The 26,126-nt window shown below is 35.5% G+C and overlaps 1 protein-coding gene across 3 annotated transcripts in view; it reads left to right on the top strand.

The window, feature by feature from the left end:
• Window positions 1–26,126, top strand: part of TTC7B (tetratricopeptide repeat domain 7B) — a 127,968-nt gene that overhangs the window by 59,479 nt on the left and 42,363 nt on the right. For all 3 annotated transcript variants that reach the window (XR_002440305.1, XM_021402002.1, XM_021402004.1), the window contains 8 exons: window positions 350–433; window positions 1,464–1,568; window positions 2,889–3,006; window positions 3,200–3,257; window positions 6,506–6,578; window positions 7,784–7,944; window positions 19,840–19,956; window positions 22,362–22,459. Coding sequence is in view for 2 of the 3 variants with exons in the window: in XM_021402002.1 (XP_021257677.1) it covers window positions 350–433; window positions 1,464–1,568; window positions 2,889–3,006; window positions 3,200–3,257; window positions 6,506–6,578; window positions 7,784–7,944; window positions 19,840–19,956; window positions 22,362–22,459 (814 nt within the window). In the remaining variant the exon portion in view is untranslated. The remainder of the gene's footprint in view (window positions 1–349; window positions 434–1,463; window positions 1,569–2,888; window positions 3,007–3,199; window positions 3,258–6,505; window positions 6,579–7,783; window positions 7,945–19,839; window positions 19,957–22,361; window positions 22,460–26,126) is intronic.

Below are 26,126 nucleotides of genomic sequence, written 5' to 3'. Positions count from 1 at the left end.
TCCATGTACAGTTTTACTTTTCACTTAATACTTCTCTTGCCTCTTGGAGCTTTTGCTCCTAATACCTTCATTTACAAGTAAACTGACTGAAATCTCTCATTCTTTCTCTCAGTCTAAATAAGATAGTACTGATAGGTATATTTAAATATACCATATGGGAAATAAATTTTTTTGTTCAAGTTCGTTTGTTTTCTTCCATATGCAATCTGTCAGCTGTTTTCACTTGTTTAAATAATTCAAATTTTTTATTACATGGGGTTTAGGTGTTTATCTATGAGAAATTTTATACTACTATATCTTAATAATCAAAGAATATGCCCTTAATGAACAATGTTCCCCTCAAAACCAGTGTTTAGAAAGAGCCATGAAGTTTGCATTTGAAGAATTCCATCTCTGGTATCAATTTGCATTGTCCTTGATGGCAGCAGGAAAAGTAAGTCTTAATTTTTTGATGTAATTTTTTTTTAATTACTTTTGATAACAATATGTGGCACTTGCTTAATTTTTTCATCTGCAGTGTTTTTGAAAATAATTCCTTCCTTAAATAAACTAACCACACTGTATCTGTGAATTTATGCCTAGTGCTATAGAAAGAATGTAAAAATCCTTTCAATAATTTCTAACTTATGAAGACTGAAAGCTGATGATCAGAACTGTCTTGACAACAAGCTTAAGCTAAGTTAAACAAGCATAGTAGTGAATTATAGCAGATCACATTTTCCAGTAACGTCTTTGTTCAAGTGCTGTTTTGATGAACAAAGTTTATGCCTAGATACAGATGTTTCCTGATTCATGATGCTCTTGTTCTTTTTCCTTTGTGAATTTGTCTTTCTTTTCTTTTTTTTATTGTGTTTCAGACAGTGTATCCTATGCAAGTAAAATGGGATAAATTATTTTAATTCTTAAACCTAGCAGCTTATGTTATCAGATGCAATTTTCCATTTTCAGTTCCTTTTGATTAATTATTCTTGCCATTCTCTGTTCACTTAGAATTCTCTTTTGAACTATGATTGGTTAGAGGAAAATAAATCAAAAAAGAGGAGCAATGACAGTCTGTTATGAAGTCTTGCACCACATCTATTCTTAAGTGCTGCCTTAACTCCCAAAAAGCACTGAAACACTGCTTGTTCATATGACTGCCCCCATTCTGGCTTTTTCATTTGCCTTGCTGAAATGTTGTGAGCTCCCAGGCCTAGCGAAGTTTTAAATGCACCCACTGAAATTACATTCTGAGACAATATTTCTCCTAGAACGCTTAATCATATTTCATAGAGGAAAATAGCTACAGTAGTGATTATAGTTATGTGTTTCACTTGCATGAGTTGTGACACATTTTCAGCAAAATGTTTGGTAATGGCTCCTTTGCATACAGGAAAAATAAAGACAATATTGGAAATAGGAATCTTATATCTGTGAAACATATTTATGCTTCTAGTAATTTCAGTGAAAAATGTTTTTAACAGTCTGCTCGAGCTGTTAAAGTCTTGAAGGAATGTATACGCTTGAAACCAGATGATGCAACTATTCCACTCCTTGCTGCAAAGCTCTGTATGGGATCTCTCCACTGGGTAAGTTTTGCCCCTGTTTGTTTTTTCAGCAAGAGCTGACATTAAAGTGCAACAGAATCTTTGATTAGAGATGTAGCAGATACTTCTGCACAGTGATTACATGCACTAGATAATCACTGAAAATACATTGCAGATAAGTGTGTGCGCATGTGCATCCCTGTTCGTATGGCTTTAAAATACTTGTCAGCAATGATTATGTTTGTCTACATAGCATATCTTGATACTGATCTAAGACACATCTAAAGTGAATTATAAATTGAAATGTTGTTGGCATACAGAGATTAAAAATTTAACTGAATTCTGTTTCTACTGTGGAAGAGGAAAGTAACTATCTTGGGAAGTGAACGGGGCAAATCTCTCACTTTTCATGAAACTCTACTGTTGAATACTATGTTTGGAGATAGCTGGCGTTTATGAGTTCTTGGAAGGGGCGCAGTGTCTTTTTAAAAAGTGTTACCTGTGTTTTAGATAGCCTTGAAATTAGTGTATCTGTATGAAAAACATTCAGGTGAATGAAGATGTGGTATTTCAAGATACACGTGTAACTTTCAGAATAATATTTCAGAAAGGATGAGAAGAAAAAAGAAAGGTCACAATGAGAAGCTGAGAAAATAGCACAGTAGTTGATATGTGTCTTGTTCAGGCTGACAAAAGTACAATCTTAGGTAATTAACATAGATCCTAGTTCTTTGATTTTTTTTTTTCCTATGGATTGACTCCATATGGAGCTTGATGTACTATAGCGTTTACATTTACTGGAATAGATTCAAACTTTTTTTTTTCCTCTAAAGACTGTTGAATAGCATGGTAGCCTGGGTATGCAGGTAAAGCCCCAGTCATTTACATGTTTATTTATGAGTTTGAATACATTCAGCAATACTGTATGTGATGCGGGGATCTTCATGATTTGCACGGGGAGCCGTTGGGACCACGGCTTTTGTAATTTATTTTCGTTTACAAAAAAAATGGTTGGTAGAGTAAAAAACTCTCATTGAATACAGAGTGCTAAAATTGTAGATGGCATATATAGAACAGAAATGCCATTTTATTTTTTAAAAGGTGAAAACACAGTGTCTGGGCATTCTGTACCAGTGTTAGTTTCAACCATGAGAGTGAGTGTTTCAGCATTCTTAAATCTGCATTCTGTATTGTGAATTTAGCAAGAAAAGTAAGTTTAACGAAGAGGAAAATAGTCTTTACACTGATTATGACTGAGATTGCAACATTCTTGGTGAGCATAAGAAACATTCTGTGCATTCTTCTCATTATGTAATCTTTAGCTAGTTTTAGACTTACATGGATGTTTTATAATATTTTCAGTTGGAAGAAGCAGAAAGATTTGCCAAAACAGTTGTTGATCTTGGAGACAAAACATCTGAGTTCAAAGCGAAGGGATACTTGGCACTTGGACTGACTTACAGTCTGCAGGCTACTGATGGTAAGATTAAGAATAAACGCATCTGGAAGTTCCCATGTCACTTAAAGAAGGATACCTAGCACTGTGCTAAACTTAATATTAAGCTTCTGTGTGCAACCATTTTTCTCAGTCCATCTATTATCGCTACTTCGGTAAGCATGTGGAATGTAAACTCTTGGTCTCGCACAGCACTGATTAAATATATCCTTTTCAGCATCTTTGCGAGGGATGCAAGAGGTCTTGCAAAGAAAGGCTCTTCTTGCATTTCAGAGGTGAGTGGGTGTTAATCTTCTCATTTCATTCTGTATATGTAGAGAAAAGCTTTATTATGTGTTAGAGAGGGACTTGTAAAAGACTATGGAATGAGGTTTTCACCTCTGGGAGTTTGTCTTCATGAGTACAGAACATATTTCTTTAACATTCACTACATCATTTTCTGCCAGAAATATCTAAATTGATTCATAAGGATTTCCTTTTATTTCATTTCAAAGACACTTGTATGGCTCTCTAGTATAAAGTATTTGCTTAAAGGAGTATTCTGTTCTGATCTAGAAGGGAAAAATGGTATGATGCAAAGTTTTAAGTCATCGTTCAATGTGAATGTTTCTAGAAGAGGCAGTTTATGATTAGATTATATAGCAGGTTTTTGAAATTCATGTCTGTAGAGGTAGAATGATGATCGATGCCCTGCTGCTGTGGATGAGATGTGAAGTGCAAGTAGTAAGCTAAGAAAAGAAAATTATTTTTTACGTGGAGATTTAATAGCGTAAGTAATGACATTGCAAATGCACCCATCTTCCAAGTGCTTTACACAGAAGTAGTGCTGTTGGATATGACAACAGTTGAATATCAACAGTTTGAACTCTACAACTGATAAACAGATGAATAGTCTAGCTATAGAAGAAACAAATTGTGATGACATAACCAGTAGAAGTGCTGCAACATGTGAATACACCACTTTTTATCTTCCAGTCTCCACAGCTGAACAAAGAGCTTATTGATTCCTTCTTAACTCTTTGGTTTCTAAGACTTCCTGGAGGTACCAGCTGAAATCTGAAAGCATATCTAGCTTCTCTTCAGTTAACCACTAAGTATGTTCTCTAGCTATTTAGATTGAGTGTAATTTTCAGTTTGGAGTCAAATGGATCTTTGAAATATTCTAATTAGAAGAAATTTATGTACAGGAAAGTTTTAGGAACATGGGGATCAATAACATCTGCTTTCTCTGCATATTTGTGTTTGTTTGGATTGGTTTTTTGTACTTTTTTTCAGTTCATACAACTCCCAGAAACACTGTTTAGTATTATTTAAGTACACGTTATTTCAGTATGAGGCATTCAGTTATATATTCATCCTTTCTGCTGGCCTTTCTTACGTAGACTTTTAATTAAAGTATCTTTTGGAGGTTTTAGTAATGCACAAGGTGTATTTGTTGAAAACTGTAGTGAATTGTTGATGTTCATGCTAGTGATATTGCTGGTTTGAGTAGCTCACATTCCACACACGATATTAAATAGAAAGGTTTGACTCTTGAAGAGAATGGAGTTCCTGTGTCTTAAAAATCTCTTATCTTCTATGAGAAGGGACAAAGTACATTTTGAGAGGTGGTAGTTTTGCATTTCCCCACTTGTGTTTGTAGAGAGACGAATAAATCTGCTGTACTGGAAACATGCTTCAGCATGGTTCATGGTGTTGCTAGTAGCTTGTGTTGATGATTTAGGTAGAGGATGTTACTGAAAATTTGTTACCGCTCAGAATAAATTCTGCTCTGCTTACCAGAGTCATGCCCATTTTCTCTCACACTTCTTTAAATAAAGAATATTTTTTTTTTCAGGAGATGGAAATTGAAATTCTCCATTCATCTCCTACACGGTTTACAGAATAAGCAATTGTACCTGGGATTTTGATTTGTCAAAAGTGTTGATTTTGTTTATTTCATTTTTGTGGTGTTGGGTTTTGTTTTGTTTTGTTTTGTTTGTTTGCCTAGAATTGCTTACCTAAAGGACCTATTCCTGAAGAAATACGGGTTTGTGGAGGAAACTTTTTTAATTCCAGTTTTCAAGCCCATCAATTTTTGACACTGGCCATTTGAGAAGGCTCTTTTTGCTGTCTTTATGCACTGATGAGGGGGTGTTTGTTTCACTGACTTCTTTTGGAAGACTTTCAGTGCTTTTCCTATGGATGGTGTGAACTGAAGTTTCACGGAACTCACCAAATTTATGATAGATAGTAACAGCTTTATTCTGTCACTAGCTGAAGCTTGGTGACTGAATTAGTTCTCTTCAAGATACAATCTCTTCTTTTCAGAGTCACTTCATCTTGATTGATTCTTGAATTAAAAAAGAAAACAAACCAAAAAAGAAACTGCAACAACAACCACTGGTTAGAGAAACATTCAATAAAATACGAAAGAGTCCCCTAATAAGTTAAATTACTTTGATATTTGTTGACATAGTTGCTAAGCTAATGGAGTTATCTCCTTGGACTTGGGAAGACAGAGAATTGCACAGTTCAGAAGCAGAAGGTTCCGTTTGTGATTGTAATGTATTGTAAAGGATTTTGTTCCCTCTATACAAAGACAACTGATGAGACATTCTGAAGATGATTATTACACATGCTAGTTCTACCTGAGCCTACATTATAAGAATGCATTGAATATAAATGAAAAGTAGTTCCAGTCTTGCTGCCCAGTGTTTACTACACACCATTTTGAGATACAGTCATCAATTGTTTTGTCTCTGTTAAAGCTCCCTGACTCCGACCACAAGGAAAAACAAAAAATGCATACCAGCACTCAAACGCGTATACCTTATCTTGCAGGGGAATGGTTGTACTACAATTGAAAATAGAATGGGTTACAAGATCATTTTCTGTGGGATTTGTGTCAATACGAACAAGACAATTTCGACCTAAAAGTTGAAAAAAAAAATTAAAACAAAATAAGAAAACTTCAAAACATTTGGAAAAATATTATTTCTTTCTTTTGGTAATTGCGGTCACTTGCCACAACAGTAATTACCAATACCTTGGGAATGAGTAAGTGTAGAAACACTGCTGTTATCGGGAAGCTCAACAAAAGCTTTTTGTGGACAAGTGTTGTATTTATAAAACGATCATCAGCATAGCTTTCTTCATCTTCACCTTCAAACATAGGTACATGATGAATCATCCCACATAGGTTTCTTTTACATTGCTGCATAGCAAGGTACTCTTTTAAATTTAGTGTCAAAGAAAATCAAAGCCAGGAAGCAGCTAGCTTCCTAGGAGGCTTAGTATGCTGAAAATATCCTTAAACTTCAGGAGTTTAAAGAAATAAAATTCAGATCTACTTTACTACTCTTGGTCTTCAAGTTCTGTGCTTCAGAACCATCCTGGCCAGTGTTGATGCAAATGCTTGAGTAATTCTCATGTAGATTAGATCATTCTTGTCTTTGAAAGCACATCTATACAACATGCATGTATCTCTAACCTATATTAATAGGAGAAAAGAATTACTGCTTTGTTTCTTTGTTATTTTCAGGGCTCACAGTTTGTCTCCAACAGATCATCTGGCAGCATTTTACTTGGCACTGCAGCTTGCCATATCCAGACAGGTTAGTTCTCTTTTGAAAGTGCAGCCTGTCATTATTTTTTTCAATAAAATCCTGGTTTTCTTTGTGCATATATACATATATATGTATATATACATATTTATATTTTTCTTTTGAAAGGAAATATTCTCTCTGAACAACTTTGGTTTTGTATACTTCTCCAGACTTCTGCCACAGTATTTCCAGCCCTAGGAACAGAAATAAGATATATGAAATTCAGTTGTTTTTTTTTTTTTCCCTAGCTTTTATATTGTTGGGCAGAGAGCAAAAAAAAAAATTCAAATTTTTGCCCTATTATGTGTAAACTGTGCTTGCAGATTATCAAGAGAATGAGACTACTGAATCTAACTTTTAACAATCTAGATAATGTTTAATCTGCAGTGTCTGCTGAGTATCTTTTCTGAATACTTGTAGAAGGTTTGTGAACAAAATTACAAAACGTGTTTAAGACAAAAACTGGAAAATCTTTTAAAGCAATAAAAAAAATCAGAGCTCAGTCTAATTTGAGCAGCTCTTAAATATAAGGAAGGTAAGCGTTCTACCAGGTATCACATGAATTTGGATAATGCAAAGTTGCTTTGTATATAACCTAAGTCTTTCCTATGTCAATTTTATTTTGGATAGTAGTTATGTAAATAGTAGTTTACACGATCTAGGTGACTGCTTTTCATTGCTAATGAGTAGCACAGACATTAAGCAAAGTCAGAGTGAAATGGATTGCCCTTCAATATCACATACTGTTTTTCAGTAGAAAGCTATGACTGTGTTTCTGAATTCCAAATTTCTGATGCTTCTCAGTTAAATTTCCTGGTTTTAACACTTACTTTACTTATTTTGAGTAGTAGATAATGAAATTCTATGGGAAGGGAAGTTACTAAGGCAGTCTAGCTGTATGTTTTAGTTAGTGTATTACAATTAAAATATTTCAAAATCATATAAAAATACAACAAATGTTTGAAAAAAATATAGGTTAACATTTTAAAGGATTAACAGGAATTTGCAACTTATTTTCAGTAGTTGATATATTTTTACAGTGCATGTTTGAGAATTGAGTCTATTTTTAAACTTCTGAATAGTCTTCTAAAAGGTGTCTTTATAATTCTACATGGTATCTTGGTGATCAGTGTGAAAACATTAAGTAATTAAGTATTAAGCAATATTTCTAATAGTTTTGCTTTCTTTTTCTGCTTTTTCTTGATTTTAATCAGATACCAGAAGCTTTGGGTTATGTTCGTCAGGCTCTGCAACTACAAGGAGACGATGCCAACTCTCTTCATCTCCTTGCACTTTTGCTGTCAGCCCAGAAACACTATCATGATGCTTTGAATATCATTGATATGGCCTTGAGTGAATATCCAGAAAATTTTATGTGAGTAAATGTCATGTTTCCTTTGTATGCTTTCTCTCATATATATTTTTTTTTATATTCTTAATATCATTAATTTTGAGAGAGATTTGAAATTGGTCTATGTTTTACCTTTTTCTTCCCCAATATTGTTTCCCCCTGCCTTGTAATACAATAACAAACCTCCTGTTCCTTGATGTTGAATGACCCCTTTTTATTGTCTGTATAAAGTATTGCTGCCTTTTTCTTCTTAAATTTGACCAGGATCTCTATCGATATAAACTCTCCTCAGAAATTCCGTGGCTTACCCGCATTTCTATGTAACTGCCTTTTGTAGCCTTTTGTTGTTTTACATTTTCTTCTTCATCAACACATGTATAAATTGTCTGTGTTCTTGTTAAGCGCTTCCACACATGCTTCATGATTTCAGAACTATCTAGCCATTCTTCTCCTAGATCTGTCTGTACTCTGAGGGATCTCTGCCAGTAAATCCTGGTTTAAGAGGCAATTGAAGTGTCAGCTACCTAATTTTTTATCCTACCATTGTTAAAAACAGAAGTGATCAAAGCACTGTAGTCTGTCATCTTCTACTTGTTTTTGGTTCATCTTCTGCTACTTAGCGACAATGTAAATTGCAAAGAACAAGCTGCTATCTCTCTCAGAATAATTAATGATCTAGAAGAAGTATTTCCGAAGCTACAGTTCTTTCTGTTTTAGTAAGAAAACAAAGGATCATTCAAAACATACTTATGGGCATTTCAAGTATGCTTAATGTCCTCTCTGTAGTTGCTTATAACAATATTTTCTAGTTAAACCTGTTCCCTGAGTCTGATCTTTCTAAGGTTCTGATCTTTCTGTTAATGCACATATGTATGTGAATGATATGAGTTCATAACAGTAGTTCTAAATTGTTAATCTGGTATGATACGAACACCGTGGTCAAACAGTGTACTACCTAAAAACCTACTGGTACACTAGAGAGAAATATCTTTCTAATAGGAATTTCCATCAAATATATAACAATTGCTGAAGAATTTAAGGTTCAATTCTAGGCAGTCTTTTAGCATCTTCTCTTTAGTGCTGTCCGGTTGATTCTGTTTCCTAAGAAGTCAAGGATATGACTGAGATTCCTTGTGTGCTCTCTGCAATTGATGCTGACAGCAGCCAGCCCCATCTGGTCAACAAGATAAATTTGAGTTGACTTCTTCATGTAACTGGATTATTTTTGTAGGATTTATCAGCACGACCTCAAATTTACAATCTGTTCTTGCACACAATATCTGGTGCTCTTGATATAGCTGTCAACAGGTATATCTGTGCATATAGGATATAAAACACAGATGCTTCGTTTATTTTTGAGCCTATTTTCTTAGACTGCAACTTCTGTATAAAATACGATCTTATAGTACTTCCTAACAGACTGAAAAGCGATCCTCTTGATCCTCTGAGGCTTGCAAATTTTTAGTTAAACTTTTGATTATTTCCCTTTGATATTCATTGGCTTTTGTAAATGTTTCAAATATATTCATATTTTGCCTTTTGTCTTTCAGTCATGTCTGAATCCCTGCAAAATGCAATGCTTTTCTTGGTATTCTTTGTATTTAGTCAGTATCCATTATCACAGTTTTATGCAAAATTATACTTTTGTAGATTTACAGTGTAATGAATCACTGTACTTTGAAAACACTGAAGTAAAACATAAGGCTTGTGGTTTGTGTTTCTTCTTTCTTCTCTTATTGTTATTCACATCTCTGCATGGTATACTTGCATTGTTTCACTGAGCGCTCCTTTGCCCTCCTCACAGCTGTATGTTCTTTCTGTTTTGATCTTTTTGATGAAAAGAATCTAAATTTTCAGAAGCTTATTAATGCTCTATATTTGTGAAATGCTACATGTAAGGAAGTAATAGAACACACTGAGTCATACTGAGAAACTGATATTTTAAAGCACTTTTCTGTTGTAGTCACTTAGTAAATATGTTATCTGTCAGTTTTTAACCTTTTAGAACTGATATTCCCAGAATTGTCTCATGTTCAGTATTTGAAGCATACCATCATATCTTAAATTATTATTTACTTTCCTGTAATATAGAGCTTGAAATTTGCTAAACAAATATAGCTTGATTAGATAATGATCTGGCTCCATGCATCTTTAGGTCAGTAAATAGAAAGGAATATCTCGGAGCCAAAGACTTCTGCCCCATCATAGTATAAAGGAGTGGAAGAAATGAACAGATGTCACACTATGCTTTTAACAGCAAGATATAGATTTATTTTTCAAAAGAGAGTTAAGCGTTCTTCCTCTGTCCATTATATCGTCAGCATAAACATGCGATCTGCACTGAGACCTTAAGGAGTCAGGGAACAAACTATTGGGGAAAATGTAATAAACCTGTAAAAGTGAATATGTAGTAATGTTTTCCAGAAATAGTCAAAATACATGATATTTTCTGAATAGCTCTAGCAATGTTCATTCAAACTTACTGTAAACTGTAAGCTTACTGTGAACTAGACTGAGTACCTTGCTCTGATGAGATGGGTAAGAGTAAGGTGCCAGCACCAAAAAAATCCAAATAGTTAATCTCAGTCAGGTCCTAAGGTCTTTGAATTCATCAGAAGTTACACTGTTTTTCCCATATTTCATTAGACAACTTGTCCCTGCAGTAGAAATGCAGAGTTTGGTTCTCCTTCATCTTGGCAGGATTCATACCCACAGATGATGCTGAGTCCTAGCCATCAAACTGTACAGTAGACTGGTGAGATGACTCTCTTGAAAACAAACAAACAAACAAAAACATGAGAGCAGGCGAGAAGGAGCCACAATATATGCTAGACTACTAAAGTAGTTAACTGTGAGGGTGTAGGTAATAATTTTTTTGCTGTTTGGATTTGCCTTGAATTTTATTTATTTTAATCTAATGATTGCCTTCTTTGAGTATATAAGCAGTCCCAGAGGTGTGCATTACAGTCTGAAGGTGTATTCAGTATGATGCAAGGTAGTACTTGTTGAGTTGTATTGATAGTGGTGCTACTTGTCTTCCCTCCATTTATTTCCCCCAGCATCAGCTGTGGAGCGCTGCTTGCAACAACTGCATCTTTGCAGTTAAACCAACAGGGCATATAACTCTTAGAGTTCATTAGTAAGACGCAAGGTAACTGCTATACTTAGTTATTTCAAGACTGTCTAGATATTAGAATTCCAATCAGAAATTGGCTGTGGTTATGTGTTATAGCTAATATACTGAGTTAACTGTTTTGAACTCTGTTGAAAGCTGACAGAGAAAAGCCAAAATGCTTTGGATGCTCAGTGTTGGTGAGAGGCACATTGATTAAATAAACAGTATCTGTATTTCTTGGGAAGAGAGCATTTTGGAAGTAAATCCAATCCTTCAGTTGTTAAGATATTTCTGGCTTTTTATAAGTGAGCATTGCTCCATAATGAGCTTATGTATTTCATGCAACATATATAACAGTTACCTGTGCTATGTCAAGGAGCCTCATTTGTGACCTCCTTTCCATGACACTTTCTTGTCTTTTTATCCTTGTTATGAGGAGCCTAAATCTTAGTGGCTTTTTTTGAGTAGCATGAAATCTTGAAATAACACTTCTCTCTGTTCTACCTTGTGGTTAGTCAAAAGTAGTTTTTCAGTAAACAGAGACAGAGCTAGGTGACATATTTATGATACTGTTTTCTTTGTCCTAGCTTTTTGAGGTTCTCCTGTCAGTATTTCAAGTGTTGGTGCAGTTAAAGATAAGTTTTGTGCCTTAAGTTAGTGTAACGAAGCAAAATAAATAATGATTTTAATTGATAATTTTATGCTGAAAATTGAGAACTGCAATGGATAACAGCTGACAAGCTTTAGAAGTAGGAGAAGTAGGGAACAGCAGATGGGTTATTTGAGGAGTGTAAGCATGATATTTTAATGTTAAATACACTCAAAAAGGAAAGACATATGGTAACAGGTTTGAAGACAACTAAAGACTAAGTTCACAGTTTAAACATTTACATTTGTTGAAGTGTGATGGACTATTTTTTTTCTTCCAAGAATCTTTCATAGAAGCATCAAGCCAGTGTATCATTCCTCACTAAAAAGTATTAAATCCTTTCATTCCTGACCCTCCAGGACTCCCGAGCAACAGGAGATATCCCAGAATTGCAAATCATTGATTAACAAACTTCTTGTTGTCCAGGTAGGCATAACATAAGAGCTGTTGGTAGATGGAGTGTATGATGGTACACTCATAGCTGTTTTGTGGGACAAGGACGTATTTACCAATTAGAGGGAATAGATTACACTAGTCTGTTTTGCCAAGGTTGGGAATAGTTGCACTGCTATGTGTGGTGTTGGATGAGCTAGCACTTTTTTCTTTTCTTGATAAGTAGAGCACTGGGAATTCTTTGAGAAAAGTGCAGTAATGTATGAATGGATGAGAAGCAGTCATCTGTTGGCCTTGCCAAAGTCATGTCTCTGGGAAGGCTGGTGTATACATCCTTGTCAACTTTTGACAAGAAGCTTTATCAAATCCATTTCATTTTGTTTTTTTTCTGTCTTGGGCATAAGTTCATTCTCAGGAATGATATTTCTATAAGTCCTGAAGTTTCTAGTTCTTAGTCATGAATAGTACAACATGGTTTAGTTGGAAGGCACCTTACAAAGATCATCTGGTCGAACTGCCTGACCACTTCAGGGATAACCAGATGTTCAGTCATACTAATGAGGGCATTATTCAAATGCCTCTTGAACACCGACAGGCATGAAGCATTAGCCACCTCACTAAGAATCCTATGCTAGTGTCTGGCCACCCTCACAGTAAAGAACTGTTTCCAAATATCCAGTCTGAGCCCCCCCTTGCAGCTCTGTGCTGTTCCCATCCTGCCACTGATTCCCAGGCACAGAGCCCTGTACCTTCCTCTGCTTCCCCTCCTCAGGGAGTTTCAGGGAGCAGTGGGACTGCCCCTCTTCTCCAAAATGGATGGCCTCATGTCCTCAGCTCCTCATCACAGGACATGCCTTCTTCAGCCCTGTCAGCAGCTTTGGTGCCCTCCTCTGCAGGCTTCCAAGGACCTTATCAACTTTTTTGTATTGCGGAGCCCAGAACTGCTCAAAATATTCAAGGTGAGGCTGCACCAGTACTAAATATAGTAAGAGAATCACCTCTTTCAGTAAAAGACGGCATCGGTGCTTCATTTTTCTCTTTCCATACTGTCTTTTTTTGTGTGATTTTTTTTTTCTGTGTGTTTTATATTAGCTGTTATTATGTGCTTTTACAAGGATGGTCCACTAAACAAGGCACTGTTGATAGGTAGATATTCCTTTATGTAACAAATTGGTTATTCGCCTCAGGGTATTTTCTCTGACTGTTGTATTTGCTTGGTATGGCTAGGCTGTAGATACTTCTCTGAAGCTTGATTGAAGGAGTCCCAGTTTAGGCTATGAACTAGCTGCCGCAGGCTGTTGAAGACAGGAAAGCAAAAAATTTTCAAGTATAACTAATTTGTTCTGGCTTTAGTCAGAAACTATCTTCATTATGGTTTATGGATTTGCATTTTCATAAGGTTGTTTTGTTCCTAAGATGGAATATAGCATGTATAAACTGCACTGAACGTCACAGGATTTGACTACTGCTTCTGTCTGCAAAAAAACAATGCTACTGTGCTGTGAATAAATATATGGGGAAACATAGTTCAAAGAGTGCAGTGGAGGCCATACCATAATAAAACAGGAGGCATTACTTTTGTAATACTTTTCATGAAGTGTTTTAAGAACACTCAAGCATTTTTCTACATCTCTTCTACAATCTATCCAAAGCAAACTGAGGAAGCATTCTGTTCTACAATTTCATTTATAATGTTAGGAGAATTAATTTCCATCTTTAAAGTTCTGTTAATCTGTATTGCCTTTATATGTACTAGTTTTTGTGGAAAAGTTGTCCTCTAGATGAACTGTTCTTTCCCTGCATGGTGCTTGTCCCATCTGTATTTGTGCATAGATATTGTACCTCTTTTGTTTTGGTAGACTGACTACATTAAATATTTTTCATGCTCTGCAGTCTCCAGTCAGCTGATAACCCTCATAGCCTTTCTCTGCAGCTGCTCCAATTTGAAATTTTGTGTATGTAACTATTATAATGAGAACTATTGTAGTGTTCCAGATGTGACCTCACAAGGGTATTGTACAGAGGCAGTTTCTTTCTGTTTCTGCTTCAACAATTGCATTCCAAAATTACATCTGCCCTCTTGACAGCAGTCTCACCTTGATGAAGCTGGCTGTTAGGCAGCTCTGGTTTGGAATAACTGTTACCCAGGTTGTTTTCTGCAGTCTTTCTTACTGAATGTGTATGATGATCTGTCTACCTGTTTCAATGTTATTTAATCCTACTGTCTTTTTTTTAATAATGTTTTGTGTGTGATTAAAGTTGTAATTATATGTCTGTGTCTTCTTTTAAAAGAACACCAGCACTATGGTTGCTGTTCTTCAATCTTTATACTCATAGATGTTATATTTTCTTTAACATTTTTACTACCTGAAATCTGTATTATTATTTCTACAATACTGAAAAGGGGACTGTTTTTTGAATGCATTAACTTTCTTCTTGTTTAAAGTGTTCCCATTCCCTATTTGTCTTTGTTTCCAAATCAGAGATGACATAAATAAGGATTATGGTGGTTGGGAGTTCTGCGCTTACAGTCCAGAAAGCCAACTATGTTCTGGGCTGCATTAAAAGAAGAGTGGCCAGCAGGGAGAGGGAGGTGATTGTCCCCCTCTACTCAGCTCTTGTGAGGCCCCATCTGGAGTACTGCGTCCAGGCCTGGGGCCTCCAGTACAAGAAAGACGTGGAGCTCCTGGAACGAGTCCAGAGGAAGGCCACCAAGATGATCAGAGGGCTGGAGTACCTCTCCTATGAGGAAAGGTGGAGGGAACTGGGCTTGTTTAGTTTGGAGAAGAGAAGGCTCCAGGGACACCTCATTGTGGCCTTCCAATACTTGAAGGGAGCGTATAAACAGGAGGGGGTATGACTGCTTACATGGGTGGATAGTGATAGGACAAGGGGGAGTGATTTTAAAATAAGACGGGAGGTTTAGTTTAGATATTAGGAGGAAGTTTTTTACACAGAGGGTGGTGATGCTCTGGAACAGGTTGCCCAAGGAGGTTGTGGATGCTCCATCCCTGGAGGCATTCAAGGCCAGGCTGGATGTGGCTCTGGGCAGCCTGGTCTAGTGGTTGCCAACCTTGCACACAGCAGGGGAGTTGAAACTAGATGATCATTATGGTTCTTTTCAACCCAGGTGTCATGGTTTTATGATTTTTGGTTATTGGTATTCCACATCATAACATCATGTAGTGTATGTACCTGGTTCTCAGAAGAGAAGGACTACTACAGTCCCCACGGTACTTTGCTCCTCTGTTACCATTTCCGGCCAGAGGGAAAAGATAAAAACTTGCAGATCACGAGACCTCGTCCCCTTCTTTCTGCCCGTCTCTCGTCCTGGCAGCACCTCGCTCCTCAGCAGTCTTATTGTCGGTAGTAGAGCAAGGCCTACCTTGACTTTGGACATTCTTTCTCTCTGTATTGGATTTATCAGCTTAAAGTGTAATTTTATTGTATTATAGTGTGTTGTTTTGCATTCCAATATCTTATTTAGTAAATTAGTTTGTTTCTCCTCAGATTGTTGCCACTGTTCTTTGCTCTCAGGGCCATCTCCCTACTCTTTTTCCCTTTTCCCGGAGCGTGGGCCCATGGGTCCCCCATCCCATTCATCACAGAACTGGCCTGAACGCCCATAAGCTGTTGACACCAGGCCATTCTATGATTCTTAAATATTTTTTTTTCCAACCTGCTTAGGTATAAAAAAGCCTGCAAAGATTAATTTTTGTTGTTGTTTAATAACCCTTTCAGGATCTAGTTTAGCTTTACCTTTTGCAGTGTGCCAAAGATGCAGCTTTCTGTATTGATTTTTCTCTTCCCATATCCGTCTCCCGCTGTTCTTCGTAGGATGTCTGCAAGTTTCTGTTATCTTACTTGCACAGTTTTATTGATGATTGATTTGTCAAACATTGAGTTTTACCCCTTCAACTTGTAATGCAAATCCATAAGTGTTTTAGCATCTTTCTGTTCAAGTCCAGACTTCTCTGTATCATAGATATATTTGCTAACCTTCGCTACTGCATTATTTCAGCATATCCTGTTAAAATTCAAAGATTTAGCTATAAACCCATTTGGGATTTCTCACTCTTTGCTTAAACAAAAATCCAGCAATATATCTATTAGGTTATGAGCAGCTGTTTGATCTTAAAGTCATTTGCTGCTTCAGTAACTATTTAATAAATTGATCAGCCATTAGCTCCAAAAATAATAAAGCCTTTCCACTTAAGAGTTTGATTTTTTTCTCCATTTTGCCTGGATAATTAATCTCCTAAAATGATGCAGTTCTCTGTACTTTTATCTAGTGTTGATGATCTGTATATATATAAAACAGTGATGCTGAAATAAATGTCTTCATAGTCAGATATCTTTAACGGAACCTAGCCTATTTTACCTACTTTTCTTCCCCAAAGGATTTGACCCAAGCAGATTTCTCTTCTTTTCTTTTTATTCCAGTTTCACACATCGCTGACAGATACCGTTCCACACTTCATGAATATTGTCTGTTCCTCACTATTTGCATTCTTAGTCATGAGTGCTGTTCCACCATGAGTTTTATTCTGCACTGTATGCTACTAATTTAAACATTAGCCTCTTACAAACAGACAGAACTAAATGGCTTGATACTCTTACAAAATGTACAGATTGATTTTCATCATCATACCTCTCAATATTAAAAACGTGTGTGAAAATTACTAGGACAGTTCCTTTTGAAGCTTTTAACTTTCTGTGTCAGTAATGCAGACTGTGTTCCAGAAGAGCTGTTTCCACAGATGCTTTAAGTTGGCCTTTCAAAAAAACCATTTTCAGATGATGTACCTTATGGCTTCCTGATAACATACCTTCCTGATGATAATTATCCCTGAGCTGCTTGTTATTGACCTATTTCTCCTATAGTGTTTATGGAGAACTCAGAGGAATTGAGCTAGAGACCTGTTCATCTCACAGTATTGCTCCTGCCCTTTGCTTCCTTCCTTTTTCATCCCTTCCTTTGCCAGTCTATGAAGTAAATCTTTAGTTGGCATGTTTTCTTTTTTCTCTTAACAACTCATTTGACTTTTGTGAAATGTCTTAGTTATTCCTTGATTTATAGTCAAAATATTTCACAGATAGAGGGGAACTGCTCTGTATGGTTTTGTAAATGCTACTGTTTTTGTTCAAAAGATTATTTTTGCTTCATTTTTGCTTTAGGATGTGGGTAGTCCCACACTAGTGCACTTCTTTCGCACAAATGCACACATGTTTAATGTATCTTGGCATTAGATACTGTTGTCTAGCCTTTCATAGAATTATGAGGACTTTCCCATCATACTTTCAGTTTATGGCTTCTATTTTGGAAAACCTGCAGCCATTCGGGTCCTTTGTTCTCTGAAATTCAAAAGAAACAGGGATAATGTTGCATGTGCTCCAGGTGCATAAAAAGCATTGAATTCTGATGCACTGCTTTAATTCTTGCAAGGATACTTCCTTTCTGTTATCTTTCTCTTGAATCCTGCACCGTACTAGTCCAGGTTCTTATATTTTTATTGCACAGATTCTTGCTATTTTGTACGTGTGTTTAAGTCATTTCTTAATAATCACATCCCCTCCCATTCCATCTCCCGCTAAATCTTCGTTTTACCTCTTGCAAGCACTTAGTGGTATTGCTAACCTACTGCTCTCTCTCTCTCTCTCTCTTACGGCATTTCTGGAAGTTTTAAATGCCTTTTGCAGGCTGTTAAAGTTAGTTAGGTCTATCTGTATAAAATAACTGTATAAAATAAGGTATATATTACAATTATCTTGTTTCTAGAATGACTCGTAAATTCAGTGCATCTGAACTTATTAAGTTCCATACATTTTGTAAAATGCTTTAAAATCACTATTAAAAAAAGAAGTAAAACCACATGTACAAAAACCTTTTTTACACTCTTACCAAAAATACTATGAAAATCACTTCCTTGTTTTTAAGTACAGAGAAGTGGGAAACATTGCATGAATTATATTCCTATTACTTTGGATGTGATTTGCCTTTGGGGAGGGAGATGTTAGGGATAGAAAAGATGTAGCAGTGTGAGGGGCAGAGGATGTTGCTTGTCCTCTTTTTCCTTCTTTCCTGAGTAAAATGGTAGACAGACCTGGACATCTTTTCTTCCAGTGACATAGGTACAGTGTCAAATGGAATATGACCTCAAATGATCTGTATAGGTCCCCATATACTAAAACCTGATATACTAGGAAAGCATAAGTGATTGCTCTGTAACATTGAATGAGCCTCCATATGACCTTATTACACTTGCTTATCCACAGGCACTCATTCCCTTAACTAATGCAATGGCCTGTATTTCCTTTTTATCTCAGTCCCGGCAACACGTGCACTGTAGAATTAATTCTCAGATTTATATGCTGCGTATTTTCTGCAAAGGACATTCAGTTCAACGCTGTAGCTTTAGCTACTGTGTGTGCTGAAGCACTCGCTATCATTTCTTGTTCTTGAGAAAACCCTCTGGCAGTTTGCAGTTGCTATTAGCAGCCTTGAAGTTCGTATTTGGGATAAGAGAGTTCTGAGCTTTCACACATGCCCACCCTTCTCAGTCTTCCCACACAAACCATATGACCAAACAAATAAATTTTTCACTTAGGATGATTGAGGTTGTACTGGAATAAAATGCTAAAGTACACCTGGGTTCAAAAATGGAAAGTAGGCTAACAGTTTTATTTGTATCTTCTCCTCCTGCTTTGTGCTCTTTAATCTTGCAACATACTAAAATCTGCTTTTAAATTAGTGTTTTTCTAGTGTATTTTCTGTTCCCAGATGTTGTGACGTCTATAAATGTGCATACCAATTGACTAGCTGCTTTACTGTCCTGTTGTATTCATATTCTTTAATTATCCAGGAAGGTGTTGTTCCAAGTTAATCTCTGAGGAAAACTTTCTATTGGTACTTGAGTATATAGCATATCAAAGGAACATGCAGTTGTCATCTTAGGAGGTTGTGCACATTGTCTGTGTTGCTTCCTTAAGAAGTGTCAACTTTGAAATCAGAATTAATTTATAGCGGCTTCCAGCAAATGCTTGCTCTCCTTAGGAACAGTTTGCTGTGTATCTAATGAATTATGTGCTTTCTTCAGGTCATCACTTGAAAATGTTAAAAATGTACAGTGCCTGCCAATGGCAGTGTAATATTGCATGGACCTACATTAACTTGTTAATCTTACTAATGCTGATGAACTCCCATGTATCTATCTGATGTAGTGGTATCTTTTCAGAAGAGCTTCTTCTATTTCCTGTAGAAAAAGCTGACGGTAAAAAAGTTTATATATTATAGGCAAATAGCATGTATCGATACTGATTTGTTTTCCTTCCAGTGTTCATGTGAGCCAACTTAAGGAAAACACTTTCCTTTCTCATAAAAGTAGTAAAGATTTTTCTTAATGAAGACATTTCTTCTCCTCAACATACAAAATACGGTTTGGAATGGTCCTGCTAATTCCTTAAGGAATATTATCTTGTTTAACTTAGAAAAGGAAAAGAAAAAAAGAAAAAAAGCTAAAAAAATTAAAATCCTGTGAGCTGTTGTTCCTATCCAGTTGGAAAGGCCATCTTGTAAAAAGTACTATTACTTTGATGACACCATTAGTTACTTGACTTTACTACAATTACTTGATAAAATAAAGATTTAGATTAACACTATCTTTGAAGTTATTTCCCCAGCGTAGCCTGAGATTGGATATCATCAAAGAAGTTTTGCTTGAATCTCTTTTCTTTCTCTTAATTTTTTTTCCTTTTTCTCTAGATTACTGTTTACAAAAGTCAAATTGGAATCCCTGTGCAGAGGCCCAGATGAAGCACTCCTTACCTGTAAACACATGCTCCAGATTTGGAAATCCTGCTATAATCTCACTAACCCAAGGTAAGGTGCTGTAGAATTCTAGACTGTGCAGTATTAGACAGGGCAATATTAGGTCAGCATTCCTGCTTTTACTTGTTCTGGTATTGCAAATGAACAAACTTACCCTAGGGGGAACTGAAAGTGCAATGACGCTACTTGATGGATAGGCACGAGCCACCTAGAGTTCTCTGAAGTTATGTGCACCAAAGCTAATATGCTCTGCTGTGGTGAGAACTAATTACAGAAAGGGCAAAACTCCATGATGTTCTCTGTGATGTGGCTCTATGTACTGGAATTATCTTGTTTTTCCTCCTGATCTGAACTATAGAACCTTTTATATCAGTAAGATTGAGAGTGAGAGTACTGGAGTAGAAATTTAGTTAAAGGACTCCCTCCCTCTGTACTCAGCACTGGTGAGGCCGCACCTCGACTACTGTGTCCAGTTTTGGGCCCTCTCACTGCAGTTCATGTGAAATGTTGTTTTTTAATTCTGATTTAGACTCAAAACTAATTTTCATGTATAATTTTACCGATGAGAAAAGAACTCACCTTTCTGATAAGCTGATTGACGTTGAGTATTTCTTGCAGTTAATCAGATTTTGTGGTGTAAACTTGGATTCGCTGTCCTCCATAATCTTTTACTAATGAAAATGAATTTTGAACAGCTAGAGATAGCGTGTAGAGTACATGCTAAATGCAGCACTTTTTCTTACCTCTGTTTACCTGATTGACAACAATTTGTTCTTGTCTTTATTCAGTATATACACGTTTTTCTCATTAAATAGTTTAATAAGAATTACAAAATCAGTTTGTGATATGAGACTTGGAATGTGTATGAAATAAAGATTACATCAGCCATGTTTCTATTCAGCATGCTACTTGAATAGGTGAATTATTTTCTAGTACTTAGTTTGCCTTAAGAAAACAGAACAAACCAGAGTGCCAGTAATGTGCTTAAAAGATATTTATGCTAAGCCTCACTTTCCTTGTCAGCAACATTTGGCATGTCATTGCTTGTGGATTGAGGAAGTAATTAATACAGAAAATATGCAATCGCTGGTGTAACAACTAAAGCTGATAGTGTGTGTCCCAGAAAGTCACCTTCTGTTTCCTGCGGATTTCTATCATGGCATCATTCTGTAAGGAAATTGGTCTTGCAATGATCTTAGTATAATGCAAAGTTTTATTTACATAATTTTAATAATGGCTGTACAAAGAGAGAAAGTTGTCTCATTGGTTTTTGAAGCATGCAACCATGAAGAGTTGCTGAAAGGTTTCTTGCCTTTCTCTCTGTTCAGATTTGGAAAGAGATGATTAAAAAACTAGGGCAGCTGTAAAGATGTATTAAATTTCAGTCTCGCGGTTTAGATTAAGATCTCTTAGGTTTTACTTTAAGTTGGGAATTTTGTGTAGTTTTTTCTCTTTTGTGGAATATAAGAATCAGATAAAACTTTGCACTTTGTTAATTTGATCTAACAACCCAATTGTTTTAAAGTTCATTATTTTAAAGTTTATGGATTGCTTCTTAAAAAATAAAAAATAAAAAGGCTTTTGTTGAAAGTATTAGTTGATAGGAAGTAGTACTAATTTAGAGTCCTAAAAACGGAGTTACTGCATTAGCCATTAGTTCTCCAGTCTCTGTTCTTCTGCTGAATCTTTAATCATAGTTCTAGGACCAATCAGTTTTCCAGCAAGTCTATCAGCAAGAAGCCTGAGGGGCAGATAGTGAGTTTCAACTAACGTGGAAATTGAGTACATTTGTCCACAAGAGCTAACAGGGAAAACCTGTGGAAAGTGCTTAGGCACCTGATCTATTGTTAAGTATTCAAAATATTCCTACTCCACAATTAGTATCAAATTCAGCATTAGATGGCTAATGTACATATTGAAAAGCAAAACAAGACACAAACACCACAACACTCAAATCTCTTGAGATAAAAGTGCTGCCTTTTTATGCAAAATGTACTTATAATGTTTTTATAACATCTTTAGCTAAAATTAGATGTCTTGAGTTCAGTGTTTCTCTTTAGTATGGGAAAAGTGTAGATTTTCAAACTTGCATCTGTAGTCTTGGGTTACTAAAAGAACAGTACCTTATCTTACAGAATAGTTTAAGGCACAGTAAAGCCTTTTTGTAAAGCTGCTAGTTATAAATCAAGTTAAAACTCTGTATTTGCTTCTTGGTTGTACTAATTATGACAACAAAGTTGCTGAAGTAAATCTGGATGTAGTTTTGCTCAGCTTAATTCTGTCCTTGTGCAGCTGGCTCAATGTACTGTGAGTGGTTAGCGATGCTTGGTACTAAATTTGTTCATAGCAAGAACCTTTACAGAAAGAACCTCTGTGGGAGGAGGGCAGCGTGCAACTTGTATCTCAGTAAATAATTTTGTATTTTAATAGCTTACAATTTTTATACTTCATTACAGTGATTCTGGACGTGGGAGCAGCCTGTTAGACAGAGCTATTGCTGATAGACGACAGCTTAATACAATTACATTACCAGATTTCAGTGATCCTGAAACAGGTAAGAGCTGCATTTGTATGACAGGATTAGTAAAATTGACTTCTCATAACTAGGCTTTTTTTATTAGTTATTTGTTTTGTTTTGTAAAATGAAATCATATATTGTGAGATGTTTGCATTGTCATATGAGTAGAAATAACAGTTTTGCAATACAAGACTTTTTTTCTTTTTTATTTATGAAGTACTTTTTTATTATGTTCACTGTAAATTAAAATTTCTATGGTCTGGATCTTGCTGAGCTTGGTGGTGTTTTTTTGTAAAAGCTATAAATCGGTGTGCTTTATCAGCCTATTTTCCAAAGTTCTATTCTTTTCTGCACATCAAGAATTTGTCACATAATTTCTTTTTTAAAAAAACATATCAGAAAAATTTAAGAAAACTAAATCTCAAGAAAACTCAAGGTGTGACTAATTGAATATGTTAAGATCTCCAATATGTATATTAAAATAAGATTGCACAGGTGGATTACTTTAGACATAGCTTTAAGAAAAAAACATTTATTACAAATTATATATACTGCCAAAATTGTGCTTCACAATTGCACTACATAAAAGGTATGATTGTTACATAGCAGAAAATATTTACAATGTATAACTTGTACATTTTAATATATTAAATTTTCACAAGGCAAATTGATATGCCTCGAGGTCATTTAAATAAAAATAGATGAGCCATGCATTCTGTAAAAAAAAACAAAAACAAAAAAACACAGAAATAATTACTGTGAACATCCTAGATCCAAAAGCCTTTGTAGTATATTATCTGCATTCTAAACCTTAATTTTTATTTTTTTCCCCTCTTTGTTGGGTTTTATCTCCAAACTGTAGCATGCCTTTCTTGGCATCCTTCAGATGTCAATTTCTCCTTAATCACTTAATACTTCAGTAAGAACAGCTTATGAGGAAGTTTGTCAGCCTGTGAATTAGAATACACTGACCCATAAACTAAGATGCGCTGAAATGTATTATATATCTTTACTTAATATTAGAATTGTGCAGTAGAGAAAAATCCATTTGAGATATTTCATGTCTGAAAGTTGAAGTCGGAGCTAATGTTCACTAGAAGAGAGAATTCTGTGTTTGCTATAGTGGCAAGAAGTCTCAGTTACAAAGATAAGTCACCTGGTTTAAAAGAACTGTAATATCACGTGTTCTGAAGGATGGCATAGTTCATACTCTTTGCTCCTACAGTAGAATTTTTTTGTGTTCTTGTCATTACAATGTATAAGATAACAGCATGAAATCTGGTAGTGATCATTCTGTGTTCTGGTCTAGCTCTAGGAGCTAACGAGATTATGAAGGTTTCATGTATGTATTTAAAGGTTTCAAAAAGATAATTTATTCTATGCCTTTCAAAAAAGGGTGATTGATTTTTTTTGTTTGTATGTTTTCCATAGGGACACAAAGCTCTTGGTTTACACCTTCAGGTGTCCTATTTTATATCTGCCACACTTGAGAGCATAAGTAATTGGTGATTTTTATAAACTTTGTATTCCTCAGAGCTTTTAAGTACAGATAAACATTCATCCAAAGCAGTGAGCTTTTCAAGAACTCTCCCCAGATTTTGCTTGAGGCAAACACGAGTTTGCCTTTCTGTCCTGAATCTTAGCTGTGGTTTTAGAGCTTATGTCTACTATCAAAGAGGACAAGACTGGAAATTAGAAATATGGAGTCCCTTTTTGTTTATTTTTCTTATAAAAGGTAATTCTGTTGGGTGGAATAGGGAGGGTCTTTTGTTGTTGTTTTTCATTTTTCTGTTTGTTTTGGTTTTGAGTTTTTAATTTTAGCAGAAAAAACCTTCTTATAATGAGCATACTTAAATTCTGGTAAGGGCTGGGGCTTTGTATCTATGCAGGAGCATCAATGTAAAAACTTCATGTCAGAGTTTGTCAAAAATTCCTTATCCAGATGAATATATAAAGATATTGCAGAAATTATAAGGTTATCTTATGATAAGATTTAAGATTTATGATATGATCTTATGATAAGATTTAAAATTTAAGCATACCATAGTGTTTGAGTGAGAAAACTCCAGGTTAACTGTCAAAGAAACTTTGTGCAAAAAAAGCAGGAAATAGATACAGTTGATGATCCAGATGTTAGGTATTTATCAGATGAAAGAGCTCATGCCTAGTCTTTAGAAATGCAAAACTAAATGGGCATTTACAGTACTTAAGTGCTGGGGGCAGAAATCTTCACTGCCTTTTATGCAATGCAGTGCTACCATGCATATGCATTTATGTATGTATATACACATGAAAATGTCAAAACATTCCCGTTCCTAACTTTGATTGCCTAGTCATTGCTTGACCAATCTTAGTATCATGAAATGAGACCTAATAATCAAACGTGAATTCTTTTAGACTTGCAACTTTTTGTTCATTTGTTTAAAAAAAAAAAAAAAAAAAAGAAAGGAAAAAAAAGGATTTTAAAATTCAGTAAAGGGTGTAAAACTTTTTTCTTTTTTTTTTTTAAGGTATGTCAATTTAGCAAAAGTTGAAATTTGAACACAAAGTTCTTGAAAAAACAGTGTTTATATAAAGGTTGTACCAATCTGACAAAATGAGTGATTAAATGAGAAATGGTTAAATGATTCAGGCTTTAATCTTCGTAATCTTTGAAGAAGAAAAACCATGTATGCTGTATTTCTTACAAGGCTGGACTGTTAATTCCATTGTTCCAATCAGGAAATGTAGCAAAACTACTTTGAGCTTTCCTTCTGTTTGAGCTGGTTTACCATGAGTGGCTTGTACACGTTTGTATGTATTACTAAAATAAATAAATATTTGGTTGTGGGAGGAATAAAAGATTTTATGAATCATAGAATCATGAAATAATAGAATGGCTTGGATTGGAAGGGACCTCAAGGATCATCTAGCTCCAACATCCATATACTAGACAGTATACATCCAATACTAGACCAGTATATATAAAATAGTTTAAACAGTATAAAATACTAGAATCATTCACTGAAGTAAAATCTCAGAGGGAGGCAGACAGATTTCCTTTTTAAAGGTAGATAAGCGTGTGCAAATCACTTGAGATTTGAGAGTCGACTATTTTGGTTAAAGTAAGTTGCACTCAATCTTTTTAAAACCAGATTATTCAATCTGTTGTGTAGTGGCTACAGTCCACCTCGTTTGCCACAGAAAGTAGCAGTGGTGGCTGAGTTTTAAAATTTGTTCTTTATTTCCTCTTAGATATATTTTACAAAATCATGCATTATAACAGAGAGAAAAATTAATCTTGAATTTGATTTCAAAGCTAGCTTACTACAGAAGAGGAGTACATTATGAGTGCCACATTCATTTTTTTTGTTGCTTTCAGAAAAAGTACAATTTAGTTTATGCAAAAGCCATTTCCATCTTACTGAATGGGGAAATAAGTGCTTTGCATTTTTTTGACACCCATTATTGAGTCCATTAAACCCTGTTCTTGGATCTATTTGTTCCCCACCCCTCGCCCCACACCCTTATCATTCTCTTTCTTTCACTTTTTAGCCTCTGATACTTCCTCATCTTCTCTCTCAAGAACAGAGTCTCCTCTCCAAGTGTTTGTATCATCTCATCTTCCTCATCCTAAATCAGATTCCTTTGTCTGGCCCCATGCAGCCTCTCCATGCTGTGACCAAGTTCCTGAGCCCTGTTCACCTTCTGGCTGTAAATTGGT

The sequence above is a fragment of the Numida meleagris genome, chromosome 6 (genome assembly GCF_002078875.1).
Source record: "Numida meleagris isolate 19003 breed g44 Domestic line chromosome 6, NumMel1.0, whole genome shotgun sequence".
NCBI classification, from domain to species: Eukaryota; Metazoa; Chordata; class Aves; order Galliformes; family Numididae; genus Numida; species Numida meleagris.
The sequence above is the reverse complement of the archived record's forward strand: the minus strand, read 5'-3'. Positions and strand labels throughout refer to the sequence as shown.